Source organism: Carettochelys insculpta, chromosome 3 (assembly GCF_033958435.1).
Source record: "Carettochelys insculpta isolate YL-2023 chromosome 3, ASM3395843v1, whole genome shotgun sequence".
NCBI classification, from domain to species: domain Eukaryota; kingdom Metazoa; phylum Chordata; order Testudines; family Carettochelyidae; genus Carettochelys; species Carettochelys insculpta.
Genome location: NC_134139.1, coordinates 88,271,764 through 88,295,318, shown reverse-complemented (window position 1 = coordinate 88,295,318; position 23,555 = coordinate 88,271,764). Strand labels below are relative to the sequence as shown.

The window sequence follows — 23,555 nt, the reverse complement described above, 5'->3', positions numbered from 1 at the left end:
AAGGACTGAGCAGAGACTGGGAGTGGCTGACCTATTACAAAAGCAGTTTCTCTGCTCTTGATGTTCACATCTCCACATTAGCTACTGATAATGGGCCACATCCTCTGTGACTGAACAGACCTTGTTAACCCTGGCTCTCCCCTTGACAGAGACTCCCTCTTTAAACCCTCCTCTGAAACCCCCCACTCATGCATCTGACAAAGGGGGTCTTTGCTCACGAAAGCTTATGCTCCAAAATATCAGTTAGTCTAGAAGGTGCGACAGGACTTCTTGTTGTTTTTGAAAGAACCTGATTAACTAAGATAGAGACCAAATGTTTCATCTTTAATTGATTTTAATGCCATGCAACCCATGTACTGGCAAAACTTTTTTTTTTCTCCAAAACACACACACACACACACACACACACACACACACACACACACACACACACACACACACACACACACACACACACACACACACACACACACACACACACACACACACACACACACACACACACACACACTAACAGTGCTCACTTGCTCTTGCCTCATGTATCCTGGAAGGTCCCAGGTAGTTTGTTGTTATGCCTGTTGTATGGAGATAACTTGATAATCCCTTTGTGCTGCAGATGCAGTGAGAAGTATCTGAATTACTACTGACTCAGTTATAGAATGCTTTATTTTTATTTATGGTAACAAATACTGTAAATACATTTCTACTCATACTTCAGTGCAACAAGGAATTATGTTGATTAATAAGCATCAGAAAAAAGTCATACCACTCTTACTCTCCATCAGTTATATTGCCACGTGGAACAGAGCACAGCTGCGGAAAAATAAGTCTGTCTTCACTGGCTCCTAAATAAAGGGACCAAAACTCTCACACACAAGCTTTGAGAGCATAATCACAAGTGAATCAAGTGTACCACTAGTCTTCATTCAGCAGGTTTAAGTTTGCTGATATCACTTGTTAAAGGAAACTCCCTGGCATTGCATATTTAATGTTTACTATATATCATGCTCTTAGAAAACTTTGCTTTAGAAAGTTATTTCTAACAATCTGTTTAAATATTATGAAATGTATTGATATGTCATTATTAATAATTAGTTCTTATGTAACTATTCCCTGACAAAGCCACTGTGATGTAGATAAGTATTGTTGTTTACTACAGAAGGAAACCAAGCTAGAGACCTTCATAAGCTCACTACTATCAAATACAAGAAAGTTCAGTGGACCCACAATGAAATTTTGAAGTGTTTTATCCCCATAAAGATCTCCAGAATTATTTGCACTTGTTGCACAGAAGTTTAAAGCTTCAAGTCCACGTATAGATACCTTTCACAGAATTAGACAAGCAACACTTGGCTTGATTGCAGATGTTTTCATTAGATGAACTAAAATATTTTCAACATTGAATCAACTCATTAACAAGCCGGTACACACACTTCTACAAAAGTGATGAGTACAATTGGTGTGAGACCTCCACTTCATTTTTTGCAAGCTGTATATCTTGCAGATACATTCTCCCAGTTGATCACATTCCAGATAGCTTTTAGATAGTCAGGTCTAACATTTTTATACTGGAGATAATAAGCATGCTCCCACACATCAATTCCTAGTAGAGGAATAAGACCTGAAGAAGAAGAAAAAATAACTTACTGATGTTATGAAAATATTTTGAGATGAATAAAAAATTTCAAAACTTTACTTCAGAATATTTCCAACCATTTTATTCTTCATTTCCTTAACGGTCGAAGACAACAATGAGCCCATCAATGCACAGGTGCACCTTCACTATATAGCTGCTTCCCATAAAAGAGGAAGTGCAGTTAGTGATATTATGAAACACAGCGACGAATACACCCAATCCTAAGGGCATGACTGAATTCTAAAAAATGGAGTTCCAAACTGGAAAGCTACCTTAAAGAACACTTACTGCAAAACACTTTGCTGTGGTATAACAATACTCATCCTTCTAGAAACTGTGCCACAAAACACAGTCATTAAACAAGTGGTTTAGTTACCTATATCCTTGGTTTTTTGTGAGATTATGGATTGAGACGCCCCAATAAGAAAGCAGCTAATTGAGAATAAGAAAACATCTAATTGAGAATTTTAGACATGAGGAATAAATATACTAACAACGGATTGTAACTGAATCCAGCTAAAGAGTCTTTGCAGCTGCAAATCCACAGATACTCAATTCATCCCCTGTGCTCTATTTTACATAAAGTTCTTGTATTGGCCTCAATACCACCGTGTCAGATTACCTTCCAAACAACTACTTTTCATCATTTTTAGTAAAGAGGCAGTTGCGTGTAGTCTCTCTCTAGCCCTTTTACATAGTGGGGAAAAAAGATGCACATATTAAATTGTGCTTTCAAGCTGCTGCTGAGGCTATTTTCCAAATATGTATAACAGTTTGTGTTTTTTGGTACTAACCTGTTGTTCCTTGCAGAGGGTCCTGATTATAACAAGCAGCGATCTGCAGGCGGCCTTGGTTAAAACCAAGCCACCCCCAGCCAGAGCCTTGAACACCAACCGATACCGCTGTCAGCTTCTCCTTGAAGTTCCCAAAGGAGCCAAAGTCACGCTTGATGGCTTCCATCAATTCCCCTTAAATTTATATTTAAGAAAAAGAACAAACGCATTTATACTTTACACTATTTCCAACTTATATGAAGATTTATTTTTCAAGTCAGAGAGGCACAGGCAGTTGACTGCCTCCTCCTCCTATTTTCTTTAAAAGGAAAAAGAATCTGCTAAGAATTAATCTTGTGTGTTAGTATTTTATACAGATGCTACAATTTAAAAGGAAAGCAGAAAAGAAAAAAATCAGCGAAGTGCAATAATCAATGCAAAGGTCCTACTGTGTTCTTAGGTAGTATTTACAATGCTAAGGACCTTGTGTGTTTGTCAGAAAGACAAGCAGTACCTAGCAGGATGAACATGTGTGGTGGTGGGTGTGGTGTGTTATTTGAAGAGTGCTAGACAGTTTGATTTGAAAGCATGCAAGACAGGTCACTTTATAACCCCTCCCAGAGATTACACCTCTGATGTTCACTGACCAGGTGCCAGCTCATACCAAGCTCCAGGGCTCACTCATGGTATTGTTAACATAGGCATTAGAATTCTAAGAACGTGTTTAGACTTTACTGAATGCCTGTGAGCTGCAGTATGCACTAATCTCACTAACATCTGCATCCCATATCATATGGGAATATTTGAGCAGTTGTGTTGTATGCCTCTGTGATTAACAGAAGAGCAGCCATACAGGGTCACACCACTGGTCCACGTAACCCAGTACTGACAGTTTTCCGACAGCGGCTGATGCCAGATGCTTTAGAGGGAATGAACAGGACAACGATTTATTGAATGATCCGTCCTCTGGCATCTCCAGTCTCAGCTTCCATCAGTCAAGAAGTCTGGGGATACCCAGAGCACTTAATAACATCCCTGACCATCCTGGCTAACAGTCACTGATGAACTTTTTTTGAAACCCAGTTCATAATTTTGGCGTGACTAGGGCCCTACCCAATTCATGGCCATGAAAAACACATCATGGACAGAGGAATCTGGTCTCGTGTCTGATTTTACCCTATACTATGCAGATTCCACAGGGGAGACCAGCATTATTCAAACTGGGGGTCCTAATCCAAAAGGGAGTTGCACAAAACGGGGCACAAGGTTATTTTAGGAAAGGCAGTATTACCATCCTTATTTCTGCACTGTCTTCAGAGCTGGGCAGCTGGAGAGCCGGGGCTATTTTTACTAACAGTGCCTGACTTTTACTAGAAATATCCAGGACAGAATCTTAATCTTAACGATGACTCTTCCAAGAATGTTAGTGACTTCACAGTAACAACAAATACCTAGTTGCTACCAGAGCAGAACTGAAATACTTACGTACTACCCTGAATCCCAGAGACTGAAAGAACTGACAGTTCCATTTAAAACATTTTCTGATCTTACATAAAAAAAGAACAAAATTATTAATTTTCTGGGAGGGCTAGGGGAGAATCACCTTTATCTAACATCTCCTATGTGCTCTTCTCTGGAACTGCCTCCCAGACATGGTCTATCACAGTGATTCTCAACTCAGTCCCATTGTGTTTACCCCTAGAAGTATGCAGAGGTTTGCCAGGGGTACATCAACTCATCACAAACAGTGTCTCTCAACATCAGAGTGGCAAGATAGAATTTGGGGGTTGCAAGCACAGGGTTGGCATGAGGGGGTGGCAGGTGCCCTCAGAAGCTAAGTTACGTGTCAGCCCCAGGCCGTGGGGATGAGGGTTCAGACTCCCCAAAGGGGTCCTGCAGTCTGGGCAATTCTATCATACCACTACACTTTCCTTCTTTAAAAACAACACTTCTTCCATGAGGTCTTCCACTACTTTAGAGCTCGTGAGTCACGTCAATGACGCAGCCCAGTGCAACTCCCGGAATGGCTGATTTTTGTAGCCTATGAGTTTTTTCCTTCCATGGATTGCAGTGCACTCACCACTCATCTGTGTCTTGGAGACTTGCATGGACTTTAATGATTTCTTTCCCCAAAGTTAATCAACAAACAAAAAAATAACTATAGCAGCTTTTATACTGGTGACATACAGCTACATACCTAACCAAGTCAGGCTTTAAAAAACACACCACCACACTAGTCTCAGGCTTAATAAAGCCCTACTTCAGAGCATATGCAAAAGATTAGGACAAAATTCATCATATGTATTACAGAAGCCTCTAAAGGCTCCAATTAGGATCAGGGCCCCGTAATGTTAGGTGTGGAGCAAACATGTTAGCCAATTCCAAAGGATTTTAACTTTTCCGTACCTTTTAGCTTTTAAGGGACAAACTGACAAGAGATCTCCTTACAAGCCACAGTTTATTACAACCAGCTCTATATGATATGCTGACATATCAGTAAGACATCAAAAATGAGCACTAACCTTGAGGTTCTCCTCCCCCATTAGGGGAAAGGTTTGTCCAGAAGATGGTATGGTTGATGTGACCCCCACCATTGAACTTCAGGGCAGGCTGAAGAGACACCTGAGAGGTAACATCACCTGAAGACCAACAGAATTATATAGAAGAAATTGTTGCCAAGGTGATGAATCAAGTAAGCATTGTTCACACCAAGATGAAAACAGAACGACAAACTAGTGCTGTAATGTGTGTGCGCCATTTGTGCTCACCATTGTAAACCGTGTGCTACACAAACCTGTCTTCACATAGCTCGCTGACATCTTGATACATCAATGTCTGGCAACTCCTTTGCAAAATACCATGTATGTTCCTGCACAAGTGCGTACGGGAGTGCTACCCATTTGGCAAGGTTAGCAGGAGGGAGCAAAATGCAGACAGATACTGTAGGATGTAAAATGTGCTTCACTCACAGGGCATTCTGAACTCATGTCCCCCACAGATTTCTTTATTTCCCTGCAGAAAATGACAGGGCAGTCTCAAGAGTGGTCACACACCCCTCCCAGCAACACGAGGATGTCATTTTCCACACCTGGAACAGCCAGTGAAGAGGAAAATCACCACACAAGGAGTCAGCGCTGAGGACATCCCTGGGTGTAGTTTGATATTGGGTGGGGGGACACTGTTCTGCCCACAAACAGAGGCAGGGTGACACAGTCCTCCCACCCGACCCCACCTGTTTCTGCAAGCACAGAGCTGCCTGGGTGAGAGGGGGAACGATTCTAGCTCACTGACTGTGCAGCTGGATGCCACCTCCTGGGTCCTACTGCCAGTTGTTCTCCCTGTGTGTGTGTGCTGGGCTGGGGAGAAGAGGCAGAGGGAAAGGAAAGAAGATTGGACAGGGCAGGAGGCCAGCATGCAGTGATGCCTTGGTGGAGACTTTGGCATCTGGGGCTGCCCCTTTAAGAAGGCCCACTGATCCCTCAGTCACACAATCCACGCCCCCACCCACACCTAGACCACTGCAATGAGCGCCCCCCGAGTCCCTTCTTACCCTGACTCGAACCACACCCAAAGCCCCACTCCAAGAGCACTCAGACCCCACACCAACACCTCCTGCCAAAGCCCATCCTCCCAACCACATGCACATACCCCCTCCAGCTGCAAACCCTCCCCAAAGAGCCCTTGGGTATTCAAATCCCCCTCTGAGCCACCTGCACACACAGAGAACCCAGTCACCAAACACCTAGATCCCCTATACATAGCTCCTCCTGGGTTCAGCCTGCCTGCCCACACTTGGTACACCTGCACAGAGGGGCAGAGCTCTGAGGTGTTTCTGAGCTGGCCCAGCCTTACACAGTGTCAGGGTCAGGCACCCCCTCACCACAGAATCCCTGTCATAGTTAGAAGGAGGGCGGTTCAGGGCAATCTACTACCACTCTGCAGCCAGTGACCTGTGTTCCCCACCGCCATGCTGGAGCCGCCACGTTCATTTACTGACAAATAACATTTGCAGATTTTTGTGTGTGCAAATATTCGTTGTTGGCACAGAAGTCCCTTCAGAGTACTTGCTATATATAATATTTACTTTGAGGAATCTAGTGCTAAAGTTGTACTGTATTTGAACCAACGACTTAAAACAGCCATTGAAAAAGCAAGGAGGGAAAAGGCAGTGTTTTGGAAGAACACCGAGGATATATCTTTCTGACAGAGTATTTAAAAGAGAATTCCTGTTCCATAAAAGAAAGGAACCAGTGGGACTTGCTGTTAATTTTAGTTAAATGTTATTTATTTATTTGCGTGCGCGCGTGCGTGTGCGTATGTTTTCCTTCATGCAGTTAAGTTAAAGTGTCAATTTTCTTCAGTTTGCATTTTTCCAGGTGATTCAACTTCAGCTATTCAGACTATGCATATAATACACGATCTTTTTGGGAAAGCGTGTATGCAATAATTGTTAATAAACAACACATTGTGAAATACAACTGCTCTGATTAAATCAGGAATGAAGTGTTTTGTTAAAGCCTCTCAAGTGGATAACTAAAGCCTACTATAAAATACCCAATTGTGTTTCAAATCTTTGTGGAAGAGTTAAAAAACTCATTTGCTACAGGCTCCTCTGAGGGTCATGTTATATCTGTATAAAAACAGTTATTTTTAGATACATAAGACAACAGAGACACTAAAAAGGTTTTAGGCTAATGTGTTGTCAATGTATTTTCAGTCATGATTACACTCAAAACACAATTTTGATTCAGTAATTCTGCTCCTATTTACACAACCTAGAAAATCATCATCACAACCCTGAAATACTGCAAGTGTTAAAAATAGTACCAACAGTACCTCTGGGTAGTTGTATGGCTGGTTTACATGTCTGCTTTCCTAAGGAAAGAGGTCAGCTCAGCACAAGTGAGATAAAGAAATTCACTGCTTGAAAATGTCACAAATCAGTGAGGAAGAATAACTTCCCTTGTAAGTATGGGAGGGGTAGCCGTGTTAGTCTGGATCTGTAACAGCAACAAAGGGTCCTGTGCCACCTTATAGACTAACAGAAAAGTTTTGAGCACGAGCTTTCGTGAGCACAGACTCACTTCATCAGATGTAGCATCTGATGAAGTGAGTCTGTGCTCACGAAAGCTCGTGCTCAAAACTTTTCTGTTAGTCTGTAAGGTGCCACAGGACCCTTTGTTGCTGTTCCCTTGTAAGGGCTGCAGTTTTCCTAATGGTCCAAATTTTAGTCTCAGTTACATGTGAAAATTAGGGCTGTCAATTAACGTGCATTAACATCTGCAATACTGAAGCAAGGAAGACAATTTTAAAAAATTAACACACATTAATGTTTGTTAATTGACAGTGCTACTTTTTACACCTCCCAGTGCCTGAGGCTGTTGTAATCCAAAGCACAGATTCCACTTTGTTTTGTACTGCAGTAGAGATTCTTTTGCATTCCCTTAGACCATTTAAATGGTAATTTTGCAAGCCCTGACTTGCAGCAGATTTGCTATGCCATTTACCACCCATAAGAAAATGCTTATTGATTATAAAGTAAATTAGGAGGCCCTGGTGGAGGGGCAGAGGGTGAGAAGGTGGAGGTGCTGGAATTAACTCTTGGAAATCTGCTGGCTTGCAGAATGGTAGCCATTTGAATACTTAGGTGAAGGTACAATACATTGTCTAGGGAGCTAAAAAGAGCTTTAAAGTTTGTGATTAAATTTTTCAAAAGCTCTGCAGCATATCAATATCCTTTGTAATGAGAGCTGATGGAATGTTATGCTTCAGATCATAGGCTGACAGCTCCCAGGTGGGAATTCCCCATGTTGGCTGGTTCACTTTCCAGTGTCAGAAATTGGCCTCTGCCAGAGGCACAATGCCAAATAAAATCCTGGTCCTGCCATGAGAATGGTTCTTGTGGATGCCTTTTTGCTGTCCTAGGACTCTGCATGGGTCTATGTTAACAGACCTGACTGTAGAATTAGCACTTAAGACATCCTGTGCATGCTGCACCTCCCACTGTATTGCTAACCCCAAGCATTCAAAAACCAGGATATTTGATTGGCAAATCAGGAGAACTGTAGAAAAATTAAACTTGGTTTCTGTTTGCTTTCTGGGTTCTGGTCCTTTAGGGTTCCCATATTCAAGTTTTTCTCTCTGCAACCATAAAAGCTAAATTAAAAAAAAATACTGTTTGACAACTTGATTAATTTTTAATCATGTAATTGAGATTTTTTAATTGCTTGACAGCCCTTGTGCAAATACAGTGGTAAACATGGAGTATACTCAAAGTCAATAGTGCTTACTCTGTATTTACAATACTGTAAAGTAACACCAAACTTTAGAGTATCAGCAACATTCAAACCAACCACAAAATCTAGTCCCTTCCTAACTGTACCACAGATTATGGAAGACAGAATTAGCTTAACAATGGAAGTTAAAAGTTTTGCATCTAAGGGTAGATTGCATCCCTTTACTGAGCTGAATACTAAAATGTCTCTTCACTAGGACTCTGGCTATACTACAGAGATCTTTCAAAAAAAACTCTTCCAGATGATCTCCTCTGAAAGAACTTCTTTCGAAAAAGTGCATCGACACACAAAAAAGCAGATCAAAAGAATGATCTGCTCCTTCAAAAGAGAGCGTCTACGCAGCCCCCGCTCTTTCGAAAGACGGGGCAAAGGATCAAAGAAATCAGGCACCACGAGGACTGCTCTTTCAAAAAAGAGGGGCTGCAGAGCATCTACACTTGTTTTCTTTTGAAAGAAACTCTTGAAGGGAGCTGTTCCTGAAACGGGAAAGGAAGAGCAATTTCAAAGGAAGTACTGTATTCTTTCAATTTCCTTCAGAAAGAATGCTTTTTGTGTGTAAACGTTCTGCTGCATCTGTCAAAAGAGTCCCCTTATTTCGAATAATCTTTTGGAAGAACTTGCTAGTGTACATGCAACCTAAGTTTCTTAACCAAAGGTTTGAGTAGCTTTCTTCCCTTTTGATAACAGGGCCCACACATACCTTTTGCCAAGGCCTCTTTATATTTCTCCTCTGTAACATTCAGATTGTTCACATAGGTAGCATGATGCTTGCTGTGGTGTAACTGCATGATTTCTGCGCTGATATGGGGTTCTAAGGCACCATAATCATAAGGCAAGTCAGGAAGAGTGTGTTTTTGTCTGGAAGTCAAACATCCCAAAACTGCAATCAGCTTGGCGTTACTCCTGGGAAAAATAAAGAAAAAAAATCTTATTAAGCATTCACTATTAATGATTAAAAAAAGAAAGCAAATATTGTTACACAAATGGTCTTGCATGCCAAATCCAGCCACTCTCATGCAGATTAGTCTCTTGTTGTGAGAGACTGACAATATCTTGGACAAGCCTTATGGAATTAAGATAAACTTTAGTGAATGAAGGTAAGCTTTACTGAGTTAAGTTTAATGCTAAAGGGGCCCAACTTACTAAAAATGTAATCATTTCTGCATCATAATATTGTTTGTAACTTCTCCAGCAGATTAAAGTAAACCTTGATAGAAATGTTAGGAACTCCAAAGGACATTTGCAGACAAGTGTTAAAAAGGCTTTTTTTTTGGAAATACCGGGGGTGGGGGTGTTTAAGAAGAACACAAATAGTGCACCTTAAATCCATCCTTTTGAAACTATGTCCTGGAAAGAAAGTTTCAGTGTCTACTACCCACTGCCTCCTCAAATTGCATAAAAGTTGAATTCAGTGTCCCTGAGTTTGTTAGTTCAGAGCTGAGATCAGTAGGAACTTCAGACTACAAGAGATCCCTCTGGGAGTCTGAAGGACTCACCTGTCAAAATTGGTAAGCTTGATAGCATGCAACTCAGTTCATTCATTGTTTTTACATGAGTTTATTCTGTCATGCTTTTACCCCAAGAATAAAAACAGACTTGCATAGAAAGAACTGTGTTGTAACTTACAACCATAACAACTGTACTTTTATATTGTTAAAGGGAAAGTAAGCAAGCTTGCTTATGCAAACAGTCTTTGTAGTGGTAAGGAAGGCAGGAAACTGCTGAGCCTGGAAATACTCTGGTCAGAAGGGAGATTTGCAGATTTCCAGCCTAGTGAGGTAACACTGGGCAGCTGGATGCCAGAGTGTGGGTGCACTTGCTGACCCCCAAAGGGGAATATGAGGGTGCAGTCCCCACAATACGTGACACCTCTCAAGCGCTCCTGTTAATTTCATTACTATTACTTGTAGCATAAGGTACTACTTAATGTGAGTAGAGCTGGTAGTATTTTTCTCTATGTAATCAATACATTATTAACTTATTGCCAGCCCCAGGCAGTCTTTTCTCTGCAATTACGGGAGACAGAAACTGCATGAGAATCTTGGTTTTTGTTAAAAAAGGAGCACTCTCTTGGTACCAACAGCTAAGGCTTTAGGAAAAGCACCAAACTACAACACAAACAGCATAAAATCGTGCTAACTGGCAATATGCACTCCCCTAATGTTGTAGCTATATTGGCTCTGAATATTATAGACTCAAAGGAGGGGAGATGATATCTTTTTTTAGACCAACTTCTCTTGGTGACAGACAAGCTTTTGAGGACATGAAGAAGAGCTCTGGATAAGTCTAAAAGCTTGTGACACTCCATTTGTCACAGATGACATTAAGCAGGAGTCCAGTGTTTCTACACTCCTGGCTTACTTTTAGTCACCAAAGTAGCCTATTTCAAGAAGCCCACAGATCTACAGAAGCATATGCAGCACCAGGGCAGAATGAAGGCACTCAAGAGTTAACATGTTACTCTAACCACAGCCTGGGTCTTGCTAGCCAAGGCCTGGTATCTGAGCTAAGGGGCCTGGGGCCCAGGCCAGGGAACTTCCCAGCCTGGGAAGAGGAAAGTGAAGTATGCCTGGACGTTACTGTATGAACAAACCTCTGGCCACTCACCGGTCTTGGCCCTGTCCCAGCAGGGGGATATGTGGGGAGAGGAGTCAGTGTGGGACAGCTGCAATCTGGGGGTGTAATGAGATGGGTAGAACAGAAGGGGGACAGCCTGGTTTAGGCAGTAAGGGAATAAGACTACAGCTGGGGCAAGAGATGCAGGGTAAGAGGATAGGGAGCAGCAGGAGGCACTGGGGGGCAAAGGGAGGGGACAAGGAGCCGACAGAGGAAAGGGGTAACAGTACAGCCGTGAAAGGGGGGAATCCAGGGGCAGAGCAAGGAAACCAGGGGGGAGGGCGCAAAGCAACGGGATAAGCGACCAATAGGCCCCAGGGAAGGGAGCGAGGGGACAGCAGCTAGCGCGCCGGGGGCAGGTCAGACTGACATTGAGACACGTGCGTTCCCTCCCGTCCCCAGCCCAGCCCAGCCCAGCCCAGCCCAGCCCAGCCCAGCCGGCGCTCACCCGCCCCGGCGCGCCAGGCGGCACAGCATGACGACTACAGCAGCTGGTCGGGTGCCCCGCAACGATCGCAGGAGACGAACCCGGAGGCCTCTCCCTCCCCAGGGGTTGCGAACAAGGCGCCTGCGCCGCCGCGCGCCCCGCCCCACGCAGCGCGGGGGCGGGGCCGCGCCCTGGGGAAGGGGGCAGGGGCTGGCGCTGGGTGCTCGGCGCTGACTGCCAGAGCGCGGCGATCCGCAGCCCACGCTCAGGTGGGACCGGCCCCAGGAGGCTGCAGCACCGCTCGGTGCACGTCCGGCGCCCTGGCCGCCGCGCAGAGCGGGTTATGGGCACGGTGCCGGCCGGCTGGGGAGGCCCCGGACTTGGGCTACCGATGTTTTGTTTCACGACTTTGATGCACAATTTTCGTGCAAGTTTTATCTTATTCTACGCCCGCGGTAGATCCCGCGTGCAGCGCCGGGGGGAGGGGCTACGAGGGCCAGGGAACTAAGGGATGTAAACATCTTGCATTGAAGGGGACGACGAAGGCTCTTCCGCTGGGACGTCATTTGCTCTAGAGGTGGCCCTGAGGGCTGCCACCTTAGGATCTGGGTTAAGCCGCTGGTTCTCAATCAATGACAGGAGCGCCCCCGGGATACCCAGAGGTCTGTTAGTGGTACGGCCCTTGGTCTAGATCAGTTTTTCTTAAGTTTTGTCGCACGGAACACTGGCGTTCCCTGAACAACCCGCAGGTGTGCCGCGAACGTTTGGAAAATCGCCCGGTGGTAGGGCTTTTCTGTCATTAAAACCAGATACAACGTTACTACTTCATTGCTATGATACCCGATTGAATCACTTCATTTTGATTTTGCTGTATTTGTTGCTTTTGGTTTGGTTTTTGTTAAGAGAACGTTCGTAGCTGTTCCACATAAATATTTTTTGGTTTTCCATGGTCTCAACAAGTTTAAGAAACACCAGTCTAAATATTTGCCTATTTTGGCAAACTACATAAAAAGCACTAGCAAAGTCAGTAGAAACTATAATGCCATACAATGATTTGTTCATAGTGCTGTGTACACTACAACACTAAAAATGTAAGTTATTTATAGTTTAATTTATAATTATATGGTAAAGATAGGAAAGTAAGTGAGTTTTTCAGTGGCTATGACGCTTTTGTAGGTTTAGATCTGATTTTGTAAGCAACCTGTGTTTAAGTCAGGTGTAATGTGGGGGCTTGCAAAACAAATTTAGACTCCTGCAAGGAGTCTGTAGAGTAATCTATAAAGGTTGGGAGCTACTGGGTTAAGTTGCACTATACAGAATAGGCACCCTACTCCTTTGAGTTCATATATGGAGTTCTTCCAGAATAGCAGTTCCATTTTAAATTCACCACTCTACTTTATTCCGAAGAAACTCAAAATCTGAGGACGTGGGTCTTAGCCACCAAAGATCATTACCTAATAAATTTGTTAGGCTTTAAGGTGCTACGGGACTGCTTGTTGTTTCTGAACTAACTAGTGTGCCAAGAAGCCTGTAGGCACAAACTACACAAACACTCTGGATTCCAGTGCACAGTAGAGACATTTGGGCTCCAGGCAACCCTAGGGTATCTGTTGAAAGCAGGATCAAGTGATTTCAACCCACTGACTAAAATATACTGACTTTACATCTTAAACTAGTAAATAGTGAGCTTAAGGTTGCAGCATCCAACTGCATATAGGAGTAGGGAACCTTTTAGGGTAGGGGGCCATATAAAAGTGAAAAGCAAACAAATCCACAAAGCCCTCACTGATGTTACCCCTGACTGAGACATTCCCTTCATGTCCATGGTGCTGGAGCATGAAGGGTACAGAAGGGGCACGGATGAGGTTCAGGGCTTCCCCAAGTCCCAATTAACTCTTGTGACAGCCCAGGGTGGAACCAAAAAGTGGGGGAGAGAGAGAGAGTCAGGATTCAGTGTGTGGGAGGGGGCTGCCAAGGAACAAGTGTACAGCCTGGTTGGGAAGTAGGGTGGATAAGTGGTATGGAGACAGCAGTGGAGGGGTCAGGAAAAAAGTGAAGGAGCCAGGCACAATCACAGTCAAAAAAGTAGGAGTGGGGGGGGGGGGGGGGCGCTTTGGTTCCTGTTCTGACACTAATTGCTTGCATAAAGTAGAGCTGATGAATTCATTGTAATCCTTCCCATCTACTTCCATTGTTTCATTACATCAAATAAACTTTATATACTAAATACAAGTTGCACACAAACTACACCAAAGAGCACTAAGGTTGCAAGGTCAAGCAATGGTTAGGAAATACCAGGATTAAAGATGTCAGCGTCCCCTTTTGAGATAAATGAATTGGCAAAAATGAATGGAGAGCGACAAAAGTGATTGCAGGATTACAAAGCACCATCTACAAAGGAAAATTGAATTGAACATGTTTACTTGCTGTGGAAGAAAGACATGATACATCTTCAAATATGTAAGAGTTTAAGACAGAAGACAGTGATCAGCTGTTCTCCACATCCATTAAATGGTAGTATTCCACTTTACTAAAATGGAGTGTTTTGGGTTAGATATAGAATACTTTTTAGTGACACCATTAAGGGCTGGACCAGGTAATCCAGGGTGGTTGTGGAATCTCCATTGCTGAAGGTTTCTAAGAACAGGTTAGATCTTCTCAACTGGGTCCTCCCCTAAAAGAGGATCATAAGCATGTAGGGGGGGTGGAAGAGGGAGAAGTGACAGTATTGCTGCTCTTACTTTTCTATCTTACTTTCATATATGGGTGCTCAGCTCTGAAGGCGGTACTGCCATCAGCAGCAAAGCAAAAATAAGGGTAGCAGTGTCCGGCATTGCCACTTGTTTCTGAACTACTGCTGTCAGCAGTGGTGCTGTAAAAACAGCACCAAGCTAGCAGCCATCATTTTGGATGCCCACCTCTGAAGGCAGTGCTCCTTCAGCTGCAGCACTGAAGTAACAGTAATATGGTACTGGTGTCTCAGAGCCTGAAATATTTTCAAAAGGGTGGGGAGGGGAGTGTTACCTGAAAAGTTTGAGAATGCAGGTTTAGACAAACACCTGTCAGGTATGGTGTTGGTATTCTTAGTCCTGCCTCAGCACAGGAGAGAGTAGATGTCTTCAGGTTCCCTTCCAGAACATCTTTGTCTTTTATAGCAATAGGAAGCAGCCTCGGTGAACTGGAATATCTGGGTTTACAAGTAGTAGGGAATACTGTGTCCATGTGTTAGTGTTGTATTATTATTGGGACATTGTGTTCGAACAGTCTATTTCTGCTCTCTTCCTCAGTGTTTTCAGCCTTTTTGTCAGTTTTCCCTTCTACAATTTTCTTCCCTGCACCTACTGGGAAATGTTAACCTCCATTCATTACCTGCACACCACTGCTTCATTACAGCATTTGTGTTGTACAGGCTGAACCTCTCTAATCCAGAACACTTGTCCAGCAATGTACATAATCCAGCATGATTTTAGTTAGCCAGATGACCACATATCATGGGTGTGGCCAAGTTTCCTGTAGTCCCATGAAGTTTGTTTACAGCCACCAGTCCTGCCTCCCAGTGTTCCCTGCTGTTATTTAACCCTGGCTCTAAAACTTCTTCTAAGAGCCGAGGAAGCAGTGAAAATGTTGGTAATGTGCTAGACAATATTGATCTCCCATCGTCCAGCAAATCCTTATTCAATGTCCATCAGGTTCAAAGGATGCTGGCTGAGAGAGGGTCACCCTGTATCAGTGAAAATCAGATACTAAGTAACTTGACATTTGTGTCATTAGGAAGCTATACTTAAAGTTTCTGAAGTGATACTAATGGGGAGCGCCAACTAGGGATCCTAAACTGATTTCTTTGCATAATTTGACAAGTTATTCCTTTGTTTTGTAACCCCACTGCTTGCCAGCACAACATAACTATCATCTGGCTCTCTCTGAGCCAGTTACACCGCTTGACAATCCAAAGATGTAACAAAAATAACTATACTCCAACATCTCTAGTGAAATCTGGACACTGCACAAGTCAATAGGAGTTTTGTCATGGACTTCAACGGGGGCTAGGTTTTCACCCCCAGCATTTTGAAAATGCAGTGATTCTACATCAATACTTAAAAGGGAAGATGCAACTTCACTTGCCTATTGATTAATTCATTAATTTGATATCAATATCTTTTTTGATTTGATATATAAATGGCCATAACTATCAAACACTGAATATTCAAACTGATTAACCAGTTTCTTTTACATTGCTGTATTTCCTCCCAGTTATGCTGTGTTCTGAAGGATGTGTTCCAATAAAGCCATTCATTTTGAATTTCTCTCATTAACCATCATAAGGATTTCAGAACTGATTCTTCTACCCAAAGTTTATAGGTTAGCTACTAATTTTAAAAAAAAAGTTTTGGCTACAGAAACAATTACTAAAGCAAAAGGAGAATAGAGAAGAAAGTCGTTTTAATGGGTATTGGAATAGCAATTAGCTTAACTTTGGCATAAAAAATTAGTATTATCTACTTCTACTCAAACTCTTCTGTGCTGACCAATAAAAAATGAATTTTAAGCATGCTATTAAATGGGAAGAGCTCATAGTAAAAAAATTTAATATTAACTGGCAATTCAAATGAAATATGCTTAATGTTTAATATTCCAAATGAGAATACCTTAATTTGCAACATGGATAACATATAGACTAAAGTCCAGTGTAAAAAAATCTCACATTGGAAAATCACTTTTAAACATGCATATTACTGTAATATGAAATTAACAGGAAAAAGGTATTCCTAGATTTGCTCTGAACATTTGATGAAACTGTGCAGTCAATTTTAGTATTGAGATACCAGAGCAGCTGCAGGTGCTTATTTCACAGCAAAAGGAGAGAGAGGGAAAATATGCCCAAACCACAAAAATTCCCTGGAAATTCAATATCTGAAACTGCTTTTAACTCATTTATTGAGGATCCACTATGCTTCATGATGTTTAGCAGGAGCACTGCAGTATTACATCAATGGTTCTGTTCATGGAATTTTATCTCCTGGATATTGCTATTGTAGACAGTTTAGTATACTAAGGACTCTACACTCTTTCAAGTTCAGTACCAAACAAATATATCCAATATTTAGTAAAATGGATTGTAAAGAGTTTCTTTTAATAGCAAAAAGTTGTAACATGGCTTCCAAGTACTGGTTTATCATAATAGAAGTGCAACTACTTCCACAAGTAGGCTGCAAAGCTGGCAGCAACATCTTTTTTTGCCTCATCTATGCCCAAGCAGCATAAAACTTTCAAGTAGCAGACAAATAACTTCCATTGCCCTAAATGCACAATATGGTATGTCCGATACTTTTAAAATACTTTTGATTTTACCTTTAAATAGAAATCCATTGACACTAGTAAGTTATCTGCTGGTTTTCATACAACCATCTTCAAATTCATGAAACAGATTGTCACCATAAATCGAGGCACTGAATACAGAACTCAATGCAGCTGAAAAATATTTGACAATATAAAGGTGCATCTACGCTAGGAACTAACTTCGAAGTAACCAGCAGAGAGTAGACACACATTTTCCCTTACTTGTAGGGAAGTAGAGAGCCCAACTTTGAAGTCTTTACTCAATTCCTGGGAATGGAGTAGTGCCCTACCTTGAAGCTTACCTTCAAAGTAGGGTGAATGTAGACACTATTTCAAAATTGCTTTCTTCAAAGTTAGCAACTTCGAAGTTAATTTTGTAGTGTAGACAGCCATAGTGTAAAGTATTTTGAATCAGTTTAATATTTGCTTTAACACTCATCAACTTAGTCATAGTCTCATATTTAACTTAATTTCTTCATCTTTTGAAGTTTAATTCCTTGTGTATTTACATACAAGATATTTATACCTTCCTGAGAATCAGATGACACCATGAAATGTGTGCAATATTACTACTTCATACCTGGGGTTGTCACTTCTCCAGTTGGTGATAAAAACAAAAATTTGAGACAGGCATCACCAGCCACCAACCAAACCAATCTGGAGTTAAACAATTTCCTGTAGTTTATTAAAATAAAATGCCACAGGACATCTCAGTCTTGAGTCTTCAGCATGATCTTTTTACTATGTAGATTGGTAGCGGGTAAATTAATAGAAAACGTACAGTAAAAATGCATTGTATACAAACACATATGAAACCAATGCAGACCAAAATAAATTACATTATTAAAAGTCTTTATTTAGGTTTGGTCAGTACAGGTAAGATAATATTGGAGTCACAGAGCAATATGCATAAACAGGATACAACAGTTCTTAAAAAACTGAGTAACTATGCACACAAACTTCTTAAACATTCAGTCACCTAAGGAGAAATGCACAGATGGTGGAAAAAACTGTAATTAACACTGGAACTACTACAGGACTCCTTCAACAGGTCCATCTTTTAGTGATAAAACTATGTACTGGGCAAACTTGGCAGTCAAACCACAGCTAGTATGACAAATTTTGAATGTGGTGCAAGTATAACAATATGAGTAAGAATGCCCTTAACACAGCACATGTTCTAGATATACACAGATTTGTACAGACATCATTTATAATTTTTGGAAATAACTTCCATTTTCAACTTCACATTAACTCATATAAAAATAACTTGAGCCTACACAAAATGTTCTTTTAGCAACATTCAATGCAATTAACTGTTAAAATTTCCAAAGTGGCAGAGGTATTGAAGCAAAAAAACCACAAAAAGGCAAAACTGTGACAAGTATGCACTAATTTAAATGGTTTCTGGACACTATCCTCTCCCATTTGAATGACACTGTATAAAAGTGTTGCAGAAAAAAAAAGTGTTACAAAACTGAACCTTGGACATTTACATTGGAGTCCAAACCATTCTGAACATGACGAGAACCCACAGTTCTGTTACCTTTCATGCTCACTGTTTTCTCCTCTTGAGGATCATGATTGGAGTCTGTGTCATTTGAGTGGTGAGTAAGTGAATTTTCACTGCCAGTGGGAGAGTCTACACTTTCATACCCAGTACTTAGTTGGTTTATGTAGCTACAACCTCCTCTGACAGTTCTATCTTCAGAGTGGTTGGAGAGCTTATTACCATTCCCGGGAGATGCTGGGAAGTCATCTTCTGTGCCACTACCCTCCCTATAAAATCCAGACCCAGACGTCCTCTGATGGGAGGAGCTGCCATTGCTCGGTCCGTTAGCCAGACGGCTGCAGTCTTTACCCACAGCATCTCCCTGGTCTGGAGGTTCAGAAGATGAAGTCCTGCTGGTACCTGGGGCTGAGGCCTGCGACTGCTGCTGCTGGAACTGAGCCAACTGCTGACGAGTCTCCTTTAACTGCTGCTGGAGAACTAGAATGGTACTCTGCATACCCTCTACTTCCTCATCAAGCTGGATGATGAAATCATTCAATTCTATATAGGAGAAAACACATTTGGAGCACATACTTAATAGCTCACACATCTGGATCAGGAAGCACACACAAACTCTGAGCAAACAATTACTAAAAGGTTAGAATAAGAACTAACGTACAAATTTATTTTCAACTGCTGCATCTGCAAAATGTGTTGTGGCAATGTTTTTTCCTGGAGGAAACACTAGGAAAGAATTCTAAACTATCATTTGCATAATTTGTTTTTCAATAGTCAGTTGGGTGACAGCGTGAAGAAATCCATTCTTGGACAAAAGAAAGATGCAGAAATATATTTCCTACCAATACTTGTTCAGCTATTTCCCAGCACGCTAAGAAGTGAAGGTCATTTGCAGTGTAATCCTTTAGAAGCTCAATATAGTTGGAGACAGTGCATTCCTATGCAACATATGAATGATTTGTAGTTATTCAGAATCATTAGTTCACTGACAATAAGTGTTTCAGGTTACTTTTTCTCCTTTCAACGCTGTGTAACAAGTACAACAGGAGAGAGATGGATTCCAGTCTGACTTTTGCATATCATTTAATAGAATTATTAACCAAATTCCAGATGAAGAATTTTTAGTATGGACATGTAACAAAAAAAATGCTTGCCTGTCTAAGCTTTTGAGGTTGCAATTCTTTGAGAGAAAAAAAATTGTTTGTGAACCGAGCAAGTTATTTGAAGTCAGTAAAAAAAAATATGGAATTCCACAATGCAATTTTTGGCTACTTTACATTAGCACATTGACTAAGGTGACCAAGGAAAGTATGCAGTCTATAGTATTTTGATAATCTACGAACAAAAGTTCTAAAACGTCAATCTTTTTGAGATCCCTCTGTTTGCAGCTATAGAGAAAAAAACAAAAAGAATGGCCCTGGGTGGAAGAATAGAATTGTGGGCTAGTGAAGGTCTCAAGCCTTTTATAACCTCATTAAAACATTTGGTTCCACAGATATAGTGTGCTCATATCCCAATGGTTACTTTCAAATTATTCTGAAAACTTAACACTACAACATTATTCAAGAGTAGGTATCTGCAGAAATAATTCTTGAAAAACATTCACTACGTGGGGGAAAGGGACAGAGTCTAATGAGGGAGTAACTGAACAGCTATTGCTCCACTGGCCAGTGTGGGTGTGCAACCATAGCAGGCACACAGCCCCTGTTCCAGAGCCAGATGCACGGCCCCTGCAAAATCTGGGCCACAGCTGAGGGATGCATGACATTGGGAAGACATTAACAGGGCTGTGGTAACTGGGCAGGGTCACATGACTAGCACTGCAGCTGCCAGAGAAAGCCACAGAGCTAGGTTCCAGTTGTGAGGCAGTGGCACACAGTCCAGCCTCCCTCTTCTGAAGTGCAGAAGTCATAGAGATCTGATGAAGTCACAGAATCTGCGACTGCCATGACCTCCATGACTAAATCACAACCCTAACAACCTATTAACCGGGCCCATGTTGCAAAGTCAAATAAAATCTGCATAGTCCTGTTGAATGCCTACCTTTCCTCTTTCAGATCTAGTCTCAGGCACACATTGTCAGATTTAAAGTCCTGAGCTTTCATTTAAAATGTTTTACAAAAAGCTACTGGCAGGCCACTCTTGGGGCAATAAATTTAAAGAAATATCCGGACCTATGTTACAACTCTGAACTAAAGGCTAAAAATGTAGTAGTATAAATTTTTCTTTCACTTCAACAGTATCTCTTGCAGATTCAGACACTAAAAATGCAGCAAGATTTGATTGGGATCTTTAGAGAACAATAGCATAAAAACCAGTCGTCATTGAAACAAACAAACATTCTTGAAAACATTTCTATAGCTTTTAGGTATAGTTAAACGCCTGTGTTCAGCAAGCAAAATAAGACATGTCTGACTAGAAAGCATCCCATTAATATTTGCATAAGATTTAAGAAAAAAAAAACAAACTTTTTTTTTTTTTAAGATGTAATGGTGCCACAGTATTTGCTGTCCAGAGTGCAGAATATTGTGTTAAGATGCCAAAACATTTAAATCTCTACCTTAAAAGGGGCGTATCCATCATAAATGGCACACCTAGGTTTCAGTTTTGTTTTAATAATCTTCAAGGCAACCAGCACCACAGACAATTTGTAAATTATATTTAACCTGATATTATCCTTTTAATTCTGTGAAAAAAGATTCTCATGTGCTCAGTAAACAAGATAATTTACAATATCCACATGACTAGCAGATTAAACAATTAAGCCAATGCAAGGCATTTTCTAAAAAAAAAAACCAAAACAAAACAAAACCCCTTACCATCCTGACTGCTTTTTAGTTCCTCACTATATTTCTTCTGTAAAGCCAGCTCTGCCTCAAGCTGTGCAATGCGTCCTTGGGACAGCTGCCTTCCAAGCTCTTGATTCTCCTGGATAAGCATTCGACACTTCGCCATTAACTTTTTCCCTGTTTGGCTGCAAAGGAAAGAGCCATCTATCACAAAATGAAGATAAAACCTTGCGCAATCTTCCTCAAATACAATTATAAAAGATAGGAGATGTGATTTCTGCATGTCACAATTTAAGGAACATTGTGCCTCAAGGTAATTGTCATAGCAGAAAGTCTCCCTATAGTTACCACATGTCGTTCCAATGTCTGCTGATCTTCTGTCGCCATTCCATGAATTGAAAGAAAAATTCTAATATTGTAAGTAAGAATGGCCACAACATTTTTGATTACTGATCTCTAGACTGAAGAATTATACATCGTCCATTCTTAAAAAGGAAGAAAAAAGTTAAATATGTGCTTGGTAATCTGACAGCAAGTCAAATGTTCTAAGTGCTTCTTCCTTTAGTATACTAAGAGTATTTTGCTAACTATTCAGCTGTAGGGTCAGGTAGGGAGACTAACTTTATTCTTTGACCTGCATGAAATTTTTTTTTTTTTTTTTTTACTTAACAAGTAAATATATAAATATTTTCCTATTTTTATAACTTTTCACTATGTAGGTACATTGCTTCCTTCCCTAACAGCTAGTCAGCTTCCATGTCTTTCAACAGTGTGAGGGGAGATTAAAAAAATTAAGCTAAAAATGTAAGAGCATGGATATTCAGGACCAAACCATAAGCAGCATTTTTTTTTTTTTTTTTGTTTAGCCAGATTTCCAAGTTGACAGTGTCCCCTTAAGAATGTCTGGTGATGAAAAGTCAAAGAAATACTAGATCAAAAATATCTACTGGGGAAAAAAAGTACATCTGATATTATGCTTTTCAGAAAAATCAGGAACACATGCACATCTTCAATCTTCACGTTAAAAATCGCAGTGTAGTGCATTATAGGAACTAGTATGCAAATTAATATATAGGCAATAATGTTTATTTCATAATAAAATTGATAGCTAAAGCCCTCTAGCACCTTTGGTCTGCCAAAGATAGAAAAGCAACCATAAAACAAATGTTCTGCCTTCCTTGAGGTTCAGCAACATATATAATGAAGCATTCCTCTTTATCCACAGGAAATGAAAGCCCTGGAAAAAACAGAATTCAGCAGGTTTGTGAATGAACTTCAGGACTTGCATTAGGTAACAAGCCTGAGGAGGTCAGCTTGAGACTGTGTAATAAGGTTACAAGGACAGAATGAAATTTTGTATATTAAAAACAAAAATAATTGCTAGTATGTGCCACAACCACAGCTCTCCCCAGCAAAAAACTCAGCCAAATGTTATTCAAATCATCTCTCAAATTAAAGCTTGAATGCTTAAGCAGTATTAACACTTTAAGGAGATCTGCCATCTCTGTCCCATTTAAAGTCTTCCAACTGACTCTCCCACATTTTTCAGATGGGCTGCTCCAGAAGGAATCTGGCTGCGTAAAGTCCTGGAAGCCTGCAAATCTGCTTAATGCAGCAACCTGTTCTTTATCTTGATGTGATGTCCAATGCCAAGTCCTTGAAGCTTAGAGTTGTTCTGACCTAATACAATACAAGTAATACAATTTAAGATAAAATATTCTATGGGATACTTAGTGTGTAAAACTATGATCACTTTGGACTTAACCAATGTGACAGATATTCAAAAACTTTAGGCAGACAGGCAAATTATTTAGCCATTTCCAAGTTCCTGCTACTGGCAGGCTTTTATTCCACATTTATTATCGCTATAGATTTCAAAAGTTCAGCGTTAGTAATCATGTAAAGGTTTCATAAGTCATTGTCAACTGTTGCATGTATTAGTATGCACCATTAATAATGTCAGAACCTTTGTACGATTCTAGAATGCCTGCTAATTTCTTCATGTCTGTTCTTGCCAAAATCCTTTATTACCCGTATAGGAATTTGCAGTTAGTTACCTATAATGCCATTTAGTTTGCCCCCATCAATATGGTCCAAACATTTTGCACTAAATTTGACTGAACCTACTCTGCATGTTGAATTACGTAAAGAAACACATTCAAGAACATCAA

At 41.0% G+C, this 23,555-nt stretch overlaps 2 protein-coding genes across 2 annotated transcripts in view; both read right to left on the bottom strand.

Annotated features, from left to right (window-relative positions):
* Positions 1–652: 652 nt before the first annotated feature.
* On the bottom strand, positions 653–11,901 carry SOD2 (superoxide dismutase 2). Its single transcript, XM_074990293.1, has 5 exons — positions 11,770–11,901; positions 9,406–9,608; positions 4,932–5,048; positions 2,431–2,604; positions 653–1,621 (listed from the first exon to the last, which is right to left on the bottom strand). The coding sequence occupies exons 1-5, from the start codon at positions 11,796–11,798 to the stop codon at positions 1,476–1,478; spliced, it is 669 nt and encodes a 222-aa protein (XP_074846394.1). The 5' UTR covers positions 11,799–11,901; the 3' UTR covers positions 653–1,475.
* A 6,015-nt stretch (positions 11,902–17,916) lies between these two features.
* WTAP (WT1 associated protein) overlaps positions 17,917–23,555 on the bottom strand; it is a 38,314-nt gene continuing 32,675 nt past the window's right edge. Inside the window, exons 7-8 of the mRNA XM_074990292.1 lie at positions 21,415–21,569; positions 17,917–19,138 (exon numbers count right to left, since the gene is read on the bottom strand). Of these exons, the coding sequence (XP_074846393.1) occupies positions 18,555–19,138; positions 21,415–21,569 (739 nt within the window). The 3' untranslated portion in view covers positions 17,917–18,554. The remainder of the gene's footprint in view (positions 19,139–21,414; positions 21,570–23,555) is intronic.